This window comes from Triplophysa rosa, linkage group LG8 (genome assembly GCF_024868665.1).
Source record: "Triplophysa rosa linkage group LG8, Trosa_1v2, whole genome shotgun sequence".
NCBI lineage: Eukaryota > Metazoa > Chordata > Actinopteri > Cypriniformes > Nemacheilidae > Triplophysa > Triplophysa rosa.
This window is the reverse complement of record NC_079897.1, coordinates 5048403-5061273: the sequence shown is the minus strand read 5'-3', so window position 1 is coordinate 5061273 and position 12871 is coordinate 5048403. Positions and strand designations below refer to the sequence as shown.

The 12871-nt window shown below is 36.6% G+C and overlaps 2 protein-coding genes across 6 annotated transcripts in view; one reads left to right on the top strand and one right to left on the bottom strand.

Annotated features, from left to right (window-relative positions):
* The first annotated feature begins 305 nt into the window (after window positions 1–305).
* dpy19l1l (dpy-19-like 1, like (H. sapiens)) lies at window positions 306–8096 on the top strand. The gene is made up of 22 exons (XM_057339914.1): window positions 306–661; window positions 1187–1211; window positions 1301–1388; window positions 1551–1688; window positions 1800–1920; window positions 2270–2363; window positions 2515–2572; window positions 2654–2745; window positions 3019–3118; window positions 3681–3758; window positions 3969–4055; window positions 4215–4274; window positions 4369–4449; window positions 4538–4639; window positions 4727–4798; window positions 4940–5010; window positions 5262–5286; window positions 5404–5523; window positions 5714–5888; window positions 6004–6103; window positions 6220–6345; window positions 6447–8096. The coding sequence occupies exons 1-22, from the start codon at window positions 454–456 to the stop codon at window positions 6616–6618; spliced, it is 2193 nt and encodes a 730-aa protein (XP_057195897.1). The 5' UTR covers window positions 306–453; the 3' UTR covers window positions 6619–8096.
* A 2294-nt stretch (window positions 8097–10390) lies between these two features.
* Window positions 10391–12871, bottom strand: part of slc4a7 (solute carrier family 4 member 7) — a 48458-nt gene continuing 45977 nt past the window's right edge. For 4 of the 5 annotated variants that reach the window (XM_057339431.1, XM_057339430.1, XM_057339433.1 and 1 more), the window contains one exon: window positions 10391–12329. In XM_057339431.1, the coding sequence (XP_057195414.1) occupies window positions 12245–12329 (85 nt within the window). In that variant the 3' untranslated portion in view covers window positions 10391–12244. The remainder of the gene's footprint in view (window positions 12330–12871) is intronic. The other variant, XR_008963328.1, reaches the window with a different exon arrangement.

Below are 12871 nucleotides of genomic sequence, written 5' to 3'. Positions count from 1 at the left end.
ATGCCAATCTCTAGAATTTTATTGAGTGTACATTGTTTTGAACAAAAATTCAAAAAGTTTGATCTTTAACAATCACAAGGGTTAATTTTCCTAAAAGTTGTTGCTTTAATAAATCGTAGTGGTTGGTGTGTAGGTGAGTCCGTTGTATTATTTTCGTATAAATGTAATGTAAATGTAAGATAATGTGCGGGTAAGGAGACGTTACCACGGTGATCAGGTCTTCTGTCCTCAGATCATTTAAATACGTTGCCATGGTTACTCACTCTCACTGTTGAGCGCTGCGTCCAGATGGGGGCGATGCCCGCTCCATTCAACAGATCAGTAAAGTCCCAGAGCGCAGGATCTGTGCAGGACTAATGTAACAGATGTGAGACCCTTTAAAGAGTGACACAACTGATTTAGCACACACATAACCTCCTGTCGTTCCTTCTTTACGGACATCATTTTGAAAAAATGGTAGTTAAAACGAGAAAACCAAACGCCAAGGATCTAAACAGCGAGAAGGACAGGAGTCAATCTGTGTCTGGCAAAAGCAGGCGTGGAAAAGATGGAAGAGGCTCGGCTTTCCAGAGTAAAAACGGAGCGGTTACTGGGATCATAAGAAACAAACTGGGCTTGAGTTCATCCGCCTTCACTAGAGGAATAACGGTGCTGGTTCTCGGTAGGCTTTGCTTACTAGCCGCTAGGTAGCTAACGGTTGATATTAGCACCTAGCATGTTCTTCTCAGTATCGATAATATAACAGTATGCAGTAAACACAAAAGTTGTCGAAAGTTCATATTTCAGGGGTTGAAATTATTCTTAAATAACACCAGACTAACGTTGTCAGTTTTACCTCCAGGGTATGTATGAATTCTCACGTGTTAACTGTGTGCTAGTAACCAATCAAATTTGATTCACTTCACTTCAGTTAGTAGCCAATCATTATTGTGAGGATTTACGTGCAATTTCAAGTATTTCCAGTTAATAATTTATTTATCAATCCAGTTAAAACAAGAACACAACTGAACACAAACGTTAGTTAACAATAATACTTATTGTTTTATTATTCATAATAGGAAATTTGGAAAACAATCTCACCGGGTGTTCTGGTTGGTCAGAATCGATATGAGCCCAGAGTGGCCACGTAGACGCCTGTCTGATCTAAGCAAAGTCACCAAAACTAACTTGTATGTTTTTTCCACAGCTTTCATTGTTGGATATTTACACTGGTAAGTATCTCTAAATCATTTAAAAATGACCTTTATGTTCCACACATAGAGATTCCCGTTACAATAAACGAACTGGTTTGTATTTTTAGGTATCATCTCTCACATCTATTTGAAAATGACAGACACTTCTCACACATGTCATCGCTGGAGAAGGAGATGGCTTTTCGAACGGAGATGGTTAATATTGTTTTCTGTTTATTCAATATAAATGTATTTACAATATGTGCCATGACATATTGTGCATTGTCCCATTACTAGATGTATGATGGCATCCCTCACAGGCTCATACATAAATAACCTTCATTTCTGGTGTAAATGATGGTGTTTTTCTTTCTTTAGGGACTTTATTATTCATATTTCAAAACCGTCATCGAGGCTCCTTCTTTCGCGGAAGGTCTTAACATGATCATGAACGACAGACTCACTGAATATCCACTGGTGATAAACACTCTAAAGAGGTTCAACTTGTACCCTGAGGTGAGATGTATTTTCACTCTGCTGTTGCATCTTCACTGTGTTTTTAGTCAATCTCTTGTTGTCACGCTACAGTATTTGCCTTAGATCCAAAGTCTTTTTTTTGTGCTGCAGGTGATCTTGGCCAGCTGGTACCGAGCATACACCAGCACAATGAATTTCTTTGGAGTCTCTACCAAGTTGTGTTGGACCATAAACAGAGGGGAGGGTCAAGAACCTGTGGAGAGCTGTGAAGGTATTACAAAAGCTTTGTTTGGCACAAATATCTATTGAGAGTTCATTTTAAATCTAATTGATTTTTTGTTTTTTCTTATCTTCTCATTTGTAAAATCTTCTCTGCCTAAACGGTTCATACAGTTTGGCCGTGCTTTATTTAAAATGTGTGCATTATAAATAGTTTGCACGCTATTTATAACAGAATGTATTCACACTTATTAACACATCGGAAAAGTGCCAACAGAGAGCTATTCCTGCACTGAAATGTTTTGACTTTTGCTGTTTTTGTTTTTAAAGCGAGGGTGTTTATTTTGTAAGGAGGATATGTCTAACAGATTTTTGTACCAACTTCAATGACGTTTCTTCAGGTCTGGGAGATCCTGCATATTTTTATGTCACTTTTGTGTTCGTCTTAAATGGGGCAATGATGAGCCTGTTCTTCATTTATGGGACATATTTGAGGTAATGACGCACTTGTATTATTATAGATAATACATCTCTAAGGAGAGCCAGTAATGTACTTTGTTCAGTAAAGAAAGAAAGTAAAGGTTCATCTTAGCTGTTACACTTTTATGAATAAAACACCTGCATTATCAATTGTATTTTCCTATAGTGGCAGTCGACTGGGTGGCACCGTGACAGTTTTGTGTTTCTTTTTCAACCACGGAGAGGTAATATAAAGTTCTCCAGATCTCACATTGGCAGACGTCTGCAGTATTTAAAGCTGTTGTGTCTTTATTTTAAATCACCAGAGCACACGAGTCATGTGGACCCCTCCTCTCAGAGAGAGCTTCTCTTACCCATTCCTGGTTCTGCAGATGCTTCTGCTCACACACATCCTGCGGTAACTTCACTTTTACCGGATCAGTGGATCAGTTACTGAAGTTTCACACTTGCTCTTTTTATCCACGCCACCATTAGAAATGACTGTAGATCATTTGATGTTATTGCCTATTAAAAGCACACCTGCTGCCAGGTGTTAAAACGTGATGTTTAGCAGAAAGTGTTATGTCTCTTGTATTTGCACCATTTTGCATTGATATCTATGGTACTTAACATTATACTATGTTTAGAAAAGGTTTGCATTTAATGTGTTGCTATTTTTGGATTTTAAAAGGACAAGGAACCCCTGCAGAAATACTATGATGGCTTTGGGTATCTCCAATGTGTTCTTCATGCTGCCCTGGCAGTTCGCACAGTTCGTTTTACTTACCCAGGTGAGTGACCTAAAAGAGGTCACCACTGCTTGTGACATGAACTAAATCAGTGCTGTCTAATGAACTTAATTAAATGCTTACATTATATAAAAAGGATGTGTAGGACAAGCATCATATTGGGGCTTTTTTAACGTTTCATCCTTAAAGGAATACTTCACCCAAAAATGAAAATTCTGTCATCCATTACTCGCCCTCATGTTGTTTCAAACCTGTAGAAATGTCTTGTTCTGTTGAACACAAAGTAATATATTTAGAATAATGTAGGAAACCAAATCGTTCTAGGGCACCATTGACTACCAGTTTTGTTTCCTACTGTGGAAGTCCATTGGGCCTCGGAACTGTTCGGTTACAAACATTCTTCCAAATATTTTCTTTTGTGTTCGGTGGCACAAAGACATTTTTACAGGTTTAAAACAACTTGAGGAGAAAATGATGACAGAATTTTCATCTTTGGTGAACTATCCCTTTGAGTAAAACATTATTCATGTTTCAGAAATATGTGTTCTCTTTTTCAATTTCATGTGTAATGGAAAGTTGTGATGAGTGTTGCTGTGTTTCACAGGTGGCTTCTCTTTTTGCTACATATATACTGGGTTGTCTGAGCCCTGCGAAAATGCAGTCCGTCTTGGTCACGCACATGGTAATTGATGAGATCATTGTTTGTTAAACAACACAACAAACTAAAATAGGAAAATCAATACTACCCTTTAAATCATTCTTAAACTGTTTGATCAAATAACTAGCAACACAGGCGTCAATAGAATTAAATATGTTGGGGTTTATTCGAATCCCATCTTTTGTTCATTTTAATAGAATTTTTATGTTCTATTATTTTTTATTTACCTCACAGATCTCTCTGGTCGTCTGTTTCCTTCTGATGTTTGGGAACTCAATGCTGCTGACGTCCTTCTATGCCTCTTCACTAGTCTCCATCTGGGTGAGTTGGACAGATGGACCTCAAAGGCTGATTTGTTTAATTTTGTTCATTTGTGGCAATCCATACCAAATAACAACCCAAAATAAGTACAGAATACATGACCTGTAAATGCATACTGTGAAGAAGTTTAGATTAACCGATATTGATCTCTTATTTCAGGGTATTATTGCTTTCCGGGATTGTTTTGCGGCTGTATTGAAACCTGGGCTTCTCACGTGGGTAAGAGTACATCAGTTACTGATGCATCATGCCAATTGAGCTCTACAGCACTGAATGGATCGAGTAACGTCTCATTTTGTTGTCGTTACTGTAGCTCATGCAGTGCCTTGCGTGGGTGGTCTCCACTGTCATCCTGAAGTTCATGCTCTCAAGGATTGTTGGAGCATCAGATGATGTGAGTAAAATCAAAACCGCGGTATGCACCGTGTGGTGATGTTTGCTCTAGCCTGAGGAGTCCATTAAACATTTTGCTTTTGTCACAGGCTCATATCAGCAGTCTGATCAAATCCAAGTTCACAAGCTACAAAGATTTTGACACAATGATGTACACATGCGCAGCCGAGTTTGACTTCCTCGAAGTGGAGGTTTGTCACGTGATCTCATATCGTAAATTCTGTTCTTATTGTTTGGTTTTCAGTTTCCTCTTCAATATTTGTCATTGTGTATTTCAGACTCTTTACCGGTATGTCAAAACCCTGCTGCTTCCAATAAACCTGCTGATTGTGGGTTTCATTGCTGGATGGGTGAGTTGTGTTTTGGTTAGATAATCAAATTGATACTAAATGAAATGATTACTAAATTATTTGGCGTCGGTCAGTTTAGAGTTTAGTCTGCGTACCAGAGCACCCCTTCATATGGTTCCCCTTTTTACTTCCCGACTACAGATGATACGAGACGTTATTGTGTTTCTCAGAAGCGAAAGGATAGACAAGTCAGAAGATGAAGAAACCGAGCAGTGAGTTTTTGTAGGCACCATAATCCATGTTGGTTACATTTGAACAGTTCAAATTTGTTTTAGAACAGTTTTTAGGTTGCCAAATCATAATAAAATATAGTGTTATTATAATAAAAAACATTATCACTATAGTAAAGAAATTAATGATACTTTTAAAAAACACAGTTTATGTTGGTGAATGGTTAAAGTACTTAATAATTGCCGGATAAAAATAACAGACGTGTTCTAAACTTTTCTCTCCATAATTTCAGGGCCCACGTTTCGGCAAAGGGTGTGGTAAGATTGCTTTAATATTGTAAGGAATGTTGTCGTTTTTGTTTGCAATTCTAAATGAAGATGAATTAGACACTTAGATACACAGGGTCCCATGGTTGTGTGTTGTTGTGTGTCTAGCTGGTGTATCACAGTCTGCAGCTGTTGGCCTTTGCGGTGTTGGCTGTGCTCATCATGAGACTGAAGCTGTTTCTCACTCCTCACATGTGTATCGTGTCCTGTTTAATCTGCTCAAGACAGGTGACCATCCAAACATTCACTCTTTATCAGTGACCTTCCCGCGCTTACTATTTTACAATATCACATTAATGCTCATCCCCTAAAAGTATTTTTGGTAATGCAAAGAAGCTAATCATTCAGAAACAAGCTTGTGGTTAACTCTATCACCTGGTGGTTTTTTACCGTAAAATATTTTCGGCTTTGACCGCAGTTGTTTGGCTGGATTGGAGAGAAGCTTAAACTCCAAATGGTAGTTGTTGCAATATTGTCCATGATGGCAATTCAAGGAGTCACCAACCTACAGAGTCAATGGGGCGTTATAGGAGAATTCAGTAACTTTCCACAAGAAGAGCTTCTGGAGTGGATTAAGGACAACACGAGCCCTAGTGAGTAATTTTGTTGTAATTAAGCAAATCATATTTTAGATATGTAGATACTGTAACTTAAATGTCTTCTTTACAGCATGTGATTTCTATGTAATGTTTTTTTTTTTTTGGCTAGATGCTGTGTTTGCTGGTGCTATGCCCACCATGGCAAGTGTAAAACTATCCACTGGCAGAGCCATCGTGAATCATCCGCACTATGAGGATGCAGGATTGAGGTAGATATTTTGTCTCCCTTATTCTTTTGCTACTTCATTTTTGAGACAATGATCCAACTAAACTAATTTAACAATTTGTTGATACCAATTGTGTGATTGAAATTCTTGTTATTCAGAGAAAGAACAAAGATGGTATATGCCATGTACAGCCGAAAGCCACCTGAGGTAGTAAAGAGAAGCCTAATAAAGCTGCAGGTGGATTACTTCATCCTGGAGGACTCATGGTGCACCAGACGCACCAAGTAAATGCCTGCTTGTTCATAAACCTAATGATAAATTATGAAGTTGATGCATGTGAGTGAAGCCATTCCTTTATTTCACACATTTATGTCATCGTCTCCAGGCCTGGTTGCAGTATGCCTGAGATCTGGGATGTGGAGGACCCTCAAGATGCTGGAAAAGTGCCACTTTGTACCTTGATGTCTAAGGATTCTCGTCCGCACTTCTCCACTGTCTTTCACAACAGTATTTATAAAGTCCTTTGGGTTCCCAAAACAGCAAAAGATATCAGATAACAGCAGTTTATTTACTCGGTTGAACCTGTTTTTGTGTCTTTGATATGGTGTATATACACAGCAGTGATTATTTTTGTAAAGGTCAGTCTTGTTTTTCTCGCGACCTGCTTGTGACACTTTAGAATCCGTTTTATTTTGATAGGCTGTAACGGATGTTTAAGTGTGGTGATTCACAGCAGATCGTCAGTCAGTATTGAATCACCATTTTCCCCTAAACCGTCTGCTTACTGAAATGTATTTATTTTATTAGGATGACTGTGATCTTTGCCATCCTGGGTGCTGCTGTTTTGTGTGGTCCAAACATCTTTTAGAGGTGAAAAGATTTCTGCGTTGTTTACCATCATCGTCTCACTTTTTGTGCAGAATTTTTATTTCAGCTTTTTTAGGCTCGACCTGCGGGTGGTTTTAAATCCTTGGACCCCTTTTATTGTAAAGTAAAAAAAAATAATTTTGGGCAGATGCTGTCTTACCAAAGTGACCTACAAAAAAGTTGTATCTATGCTTTAAAGGGGTCATATTAAGATTGGCCAGTTAACCAGTGCGTAGTGATTGGTCGAATACTGAAAGCGTGTGACGTAAATGTAAGGCCTCTTACCATATTTGGAACATCAGGATCCAAAGCATTTGTACTGACAGGTACGCCCACCTTACTTGAGTAAACATTTGGGCGGTCTTAGTCAAATCATACCACGAACTGACCTGGATTTGTGGGGGTGTGGTTACATGAGGCGTTTCAGGCAGGTCTGGGGGAGCATTCTCTTTTAGATAGAATGCATCTTTTGTTTCCGACACTTTCATTTTAATACATGCATGGGCAACTCATAACACACCAAAGACAGAAAAACACGTATTCGCGCCATATGACCCCTTTAAACTTGAACCGTTTGTAGTGTTATTTTTTAAATCTACCAACTTCAGGGTTTATCCGTAACTGCTTGTTACTTTGTGTAAAGATTTTATGTGCGGAAATCATGGTCAATGTTTTGTATTATTGTAAGGTATGGTTTTGTGAAATATTTTGTTTTAAAGATATTGTCAAAAAATAATTTTCCTTTGTAGCAGACCAATACTGTACAACTCTTTCATTCCATAACATTTCAATGTCACTCCCTCCGGTATTGAAGTTTATATTCCAGTGTTGAGTGTTTTTCTCATTTCCTAGCTGTCAGTGCAATGCAACAAGGAAACAGCAACAGGCAATGAACTGAATTGCGCAATGTTTTTCTCATGTCATGGGTTTAGTGGTCTTAATGATACAGTCAGTATTCACTGCCATAGGTATTCATTTATACTATGTGTTCGGTTTTAAATCTAAAGTGTCCTTTGCATGTACAATTAAAGGAATCTTAATGAAGTGTAGAGGTTTAGGAATGTTCACTGTCTTCAGGGACTCATTTCTCTTCTTGTCCTTTTTATCTGTTTATCTGATATGTTCAGCCTTTCCTTTTGTGAATCTTTCCTCTGAATAAACATTTTTATTTGAATCATGTTGTGTCGCTTTGCAAGTTGTTTTTGAATCTGATGGTGATGTACAGCCGTATGACTTTGAAAAAATAATTTCTACTGAATTGTATGCATTTTTGAACAGAGCAAGTGGAAAGTGTTAGTTTGCTTGCATTTCACTGTTGTTTTTTTCTCAAATAAATCAGTTGAATTTTGTCTGTTCATTCAGACAGGCCGATGTTGCCGTTCCCTTTAGCTTTCTGAAGCCTTTAAGTGATTTAAGAAAGTTGCGAACTGAATCAGTTGACAAGGCTCGGAAGTCATTCCAGAATCAATCAGGCTTTATGAATCTGTGGGGTTGTCAGTCTCACGTACTGTATTTGACGTCAGGCACGCGCTTCCATGCTGTGTCTCGCGTTGTCATTCTGCACGTTTTTTGCCACCCTTTAAAAAGAAGTTTTGTATAATTCTATTTAAAGATTAAAGCCTATTGTTTTATGTAGATGCGCATTTACACCGCGGTACGGCACCGTGATTTTGAAAAAGCAGACCGTTATTAAATCACTTATTCCTTAAGTATGGAGCGATTTTAGTCTCATTAATTATTCACGCGTAAAACAAGATACACACATGCGTAAACAGTTTCACATGAACAAAACCTCATTTACGTGCACAAAGTATAAATATACATTTACAAAAAGCAATTCACGTGCGTAAAACAAAACTATTTTCTCATAAAGTACGTTTTGCAAACATACGACTGTGCACAAATATTTCGAAAGTTTAAAATGTACACGTTTATCGTGTTATGTGAATGTGCAAATCGTCACTCACGTGTGAATCACCTTGGATGTGTTTTTTGAGACTCTCCTGGCAGCGCAACCCCTCCCACGTGGGTTGTCCTACTCTTTAGCCAATCAGATTCAACTTTACCATTCAACCAATCATAATCGTGGAGAGCACGATATGAATATGTATACTTTGTGCACGTAAATTAGGTTTTGTTTATGTGAAACTGTTTATGTGTGCATCTTGTTTTACGCGTGAATAATTAATGAGACTAAAATCGCTCCATACTTAAGACCCCCAATTGTGTCACCTTTAATGTATAAATATTTAAAAAACATAAGTTACTTGAATGAGCAATAGATAGAATGAGCAGTAACTTTAGCACTGGAAGAAAAGATCACTTGCAAAATAAATGTACGAGTTGATATAAACTCACGAGTTTAAAAATAATCCAACGACAACAACTTGCACGAATGAATATTAAAAGTGATACTAAATGTTAAATACGTTTAGTTCATTATTGTCTAATGTTAAAAAAACACAACCTTATTCTAATGTGTTACGGGTATGACGAAGTAACAGAGATTAAATAAACATAAAAAAGAGCAAACACGAGAGGTCATTATTGATCATTTCGCTGCAGTTAACAGTTAGTCAGAATGGCGCCAGATTCAAGGGGTTTCAGCCTTCTCAGGTTCAGAGATTTCTGGTCTCCAAATGGAGGTGTGGGTTCAAATCCCACTTCTGACATAAGGCTTTTGGAGTCGTGGAATTGGGACTATTTAAAAGTGCACATTACTAATGGGTTCATACAGCTCTGAGCGTGCCACGATGTTGAAGTCACCACCGGTTACTTTATCAAAAACGATTATTTTTATTTTAATGATCAAATACGGCTAACAACATCAACCATAGGCATCTACAGCCATGGAAAAAATTAAGAGACCATTCCAAATGTTAATTTAACCAGTATTTCTAGATGTATTGTTGCCATTCCAGTCCAGTGTCTGTTGAATTTCAACAAAATCAAACCTCGGGGTGACAAAGTCATCCAACAGCAATGTGAAAGACTGACAGCATGACAATACGCATGAAACCTGTGATAAAAATCCAGGTGATCACATAAAAAATATTTTTTGAACTTTTCCTAAATACATGCACAAATATTAGGCTACTGTTTGCAGAATTTGAGGTCTGAAAAAAATAGGGCATCTTTTCTGTTGTTTTGACCTGTTTCTCCAGTTTTAATGTTCTGCAAATAAATAACAGAAACAATATTTTTATTTGAAATTTGGGAGAAATATTGAAATGTTAGTAGTTCACAGAAACAAACAAAAAATGATAATTTTACCTGAACACTATAAATAGTAAATTCAGAAAACCTGAAAATAAATTTGAAATGGCTGTATAACTTAATACTAATTTCCCTCATTTTTAAGATCATAAAAATTAAGCATAAAACATATTTAAATTAATTAAAACCAATAATTAAAATTTGGGATTAGGTATATGCAAAAGAAAAGAGACAGAAAAAACAGAAACATTAGTTTTATTGCTTTAGTTTTAAACAATAAACAACTTCATCAACATTACAAAAGATGACTCCCTCCCATGTGTGTATACAGTATATATATTTATATTGTACAAATCCAAAACTCTCCTACATTTTTTTTTTATAAGGCCAGTTCACAAGGTCTGTTTGCCTGAACTGGGCTGAAACAGTGAACAGTTCATTTTCATACAGGACATAGTACATACATGTTGAGCAGCAGAACACTATTGCAGCAATACTTGTTCGGAGTCCTAACGTGGAGACGATACTAGACAATAGATCACATGTCAATTGTTGTTTTCAAGATTCTCCTCACAGTTATTCTTTAGCCACAAACACAGTATTAATAACTGAATGAAAACTGAATGAAAAAGTGTTTAATAAACCAATTCATTTAGACGTTTAAAAACAGAAGTCAGAGGTATTTCATTTTAAGTTGGAGATTTATGTCCTTTTGGATCAAATTTAAGAGCATGGGGCAGGCTATATGCTAGCAATTTTGCAACCGAAATCAATAAGTAAACACATGGCGAAGCCAACTCTAAATTAGTTCAAAAGTACATGTACAGAACAAGAATATCAAAATAAAAAAGAAAATTTGTCTAATGTACTATAAATATTGGGAAAGTGTAGCCTTTAAAAATGTTATCCGGCTTAAAAAAAGGTGACAAAAAGTGTCTGCTATCACTTTTCTGTCCAGTGTAAAATTAAAAGGCAAGCATTAAAAGAGGGCTTAGAGGAGGGCATTCTTAAAGTGAAAAATAGCTGCGACCAATAGCTCTATAGGAACAGTTATGTGGGGAAAGAGTGCAAAAGGAGGTTCCTGAGACGGTTCTAGAGTAGATACATTAAATAAATTGTTTTCAGGCCTATAGCCGTGATGGCAAGCCTCCCTAAAGTGCACAGTAACACCAGTAACAGGAATTAAAAGAAATGATAGACCAACAACACTAGTCTTCCTTCTGCCCTATCGCCTCTGTGAACTTGACCATTACATGACCGTTAATAAATTAATCCAATAACACATTGTAAAAATCATAATTACTAAACAATAGAACATTCTATTTCATAACACAAAACAATGTAAACGCATGAAAACGAGGGGGGAAACTGATATTGTAACACAATCTGAAGCAATATACATTGCGAACACATATCAGCAACATTGATACGATGAATTTAAACATTAATCCACAGAGGGACTGGAAGATTTGAATTTGTTCCCGTTCTGTGCTCTCTCACCTGTATTTTCGTATTTCTGTTTTAATAAAGGATTAGTATATCTTTTATATAATTGTTCAAGTAATTTGTCAGGCCTTCAGTTGGAGGAAAGTTTACTATTAAAGTACAATAATACTTTTAAAAAGTCAGTCATCCAGCTAGTTCTTTCATCACCTGGCTATGAGACGTTTCCTTATGTGTGCATTCTTTTAAAAGCAGCACTCTGACAAACAGCATTTTAATGCACTAAAAATAGATCTCGTAACGTCTAAGGTGATGATTTGAAAATCATGGTACCACAAAAAAGCACGTAAAACTAAATCTAAAAGACTCCATGTCTTTAGATCGTGAGAAAAAGAAACATAAAATATGAAACCTAAGATTCTGGGTTCCTCATAATGTACCCTATGTTCTAATCACATTAAAAACAAATGATACAAAATAAAAAGGGCTCATTTGTGTGATATTAAAACAAAAACTTTGATAAATACCTGGAAGTAATTGTTTGGCCCTCTATCAGGCGTGTGTCTACCTTTGGCTTCATTTAGGCAGGCTGGTAGGGCCCAAAGAACAGAGCCACACTTTTACAGACCAGAGAGCCTGTATGGCAACTGTTGGCTTTCATAATGACGTTTCTGTGTCCACACATTTATTCCCCTGATCATCCTCCACGTTGATCCTTATGCTAGCTGTCTTCTCTTTACAGCTAAAAAAAATGGGAGAAAATGTAAAAAATAACTTTGCACAATCGTCCTGAATTATCACCACACCAGAGGATGCAAAAAAAAAACATTTCAGAAACATGCAAAAGCATTCCACAAACAATAACACTGAAGACATTCTTCCCAACAGTATAAATACCTGTTAAAGTTAGATGGAAGTGAAAGATTTTCATATTTTACCTTTTTTTCCCCACAAGAAATAGCATTGAAAAATGTAACTATTATTTTTTCTAATTGAAATATTCCCTAGTCTCTGAATTACAAAAAAGTATTGGAAATAGAAGAAAATAAAATACTTAAATAGTGGAAAAAATAAAGAAAGCAATATTTTTCACAAAAATTTTTTACATTATTAAGTTTAAACTCTTTGAATTGTCATTTTCTTTTAAAAGAATTTTAAAATAAAAAACTGTGAAGTCCTACAAAAAAAAACAATGGATCACTACCGTTTACATACAGTGCCTTGCAGAAGTATTCATCCCCCTTCATTTTATTCACATTTTGTTATGTTGCTGCCTTATCTTAA

What these genes read in the sequence shown, in the direction of transcription:
- dpy19l1l (XM_057339914.1), top strand. Translation starts at nt 454, where the DNA reads ATGGTAGTTAAAACGAGAAAACCAAACGCCAAGGATCTAAACAGCGAG. An exon ending in AATAACGGTGCTGGTTCTCG is followed by an intron (nt 662 to 1,186) that starts GTAGGCTTTGCT and finishes TTTTTTCCACAG; the next exon opens with CTTTCATTGTTGGATATTTA. An exon ending in ACCTGTGGAGAGCTGTGAAG is followed by an intron (nt 1,921 to 2,269) that starts GTATTACAAAAG and finishes ACGTTTCTTCAG; the next exon opens with GTCTGGGAGATCCTGCATAT.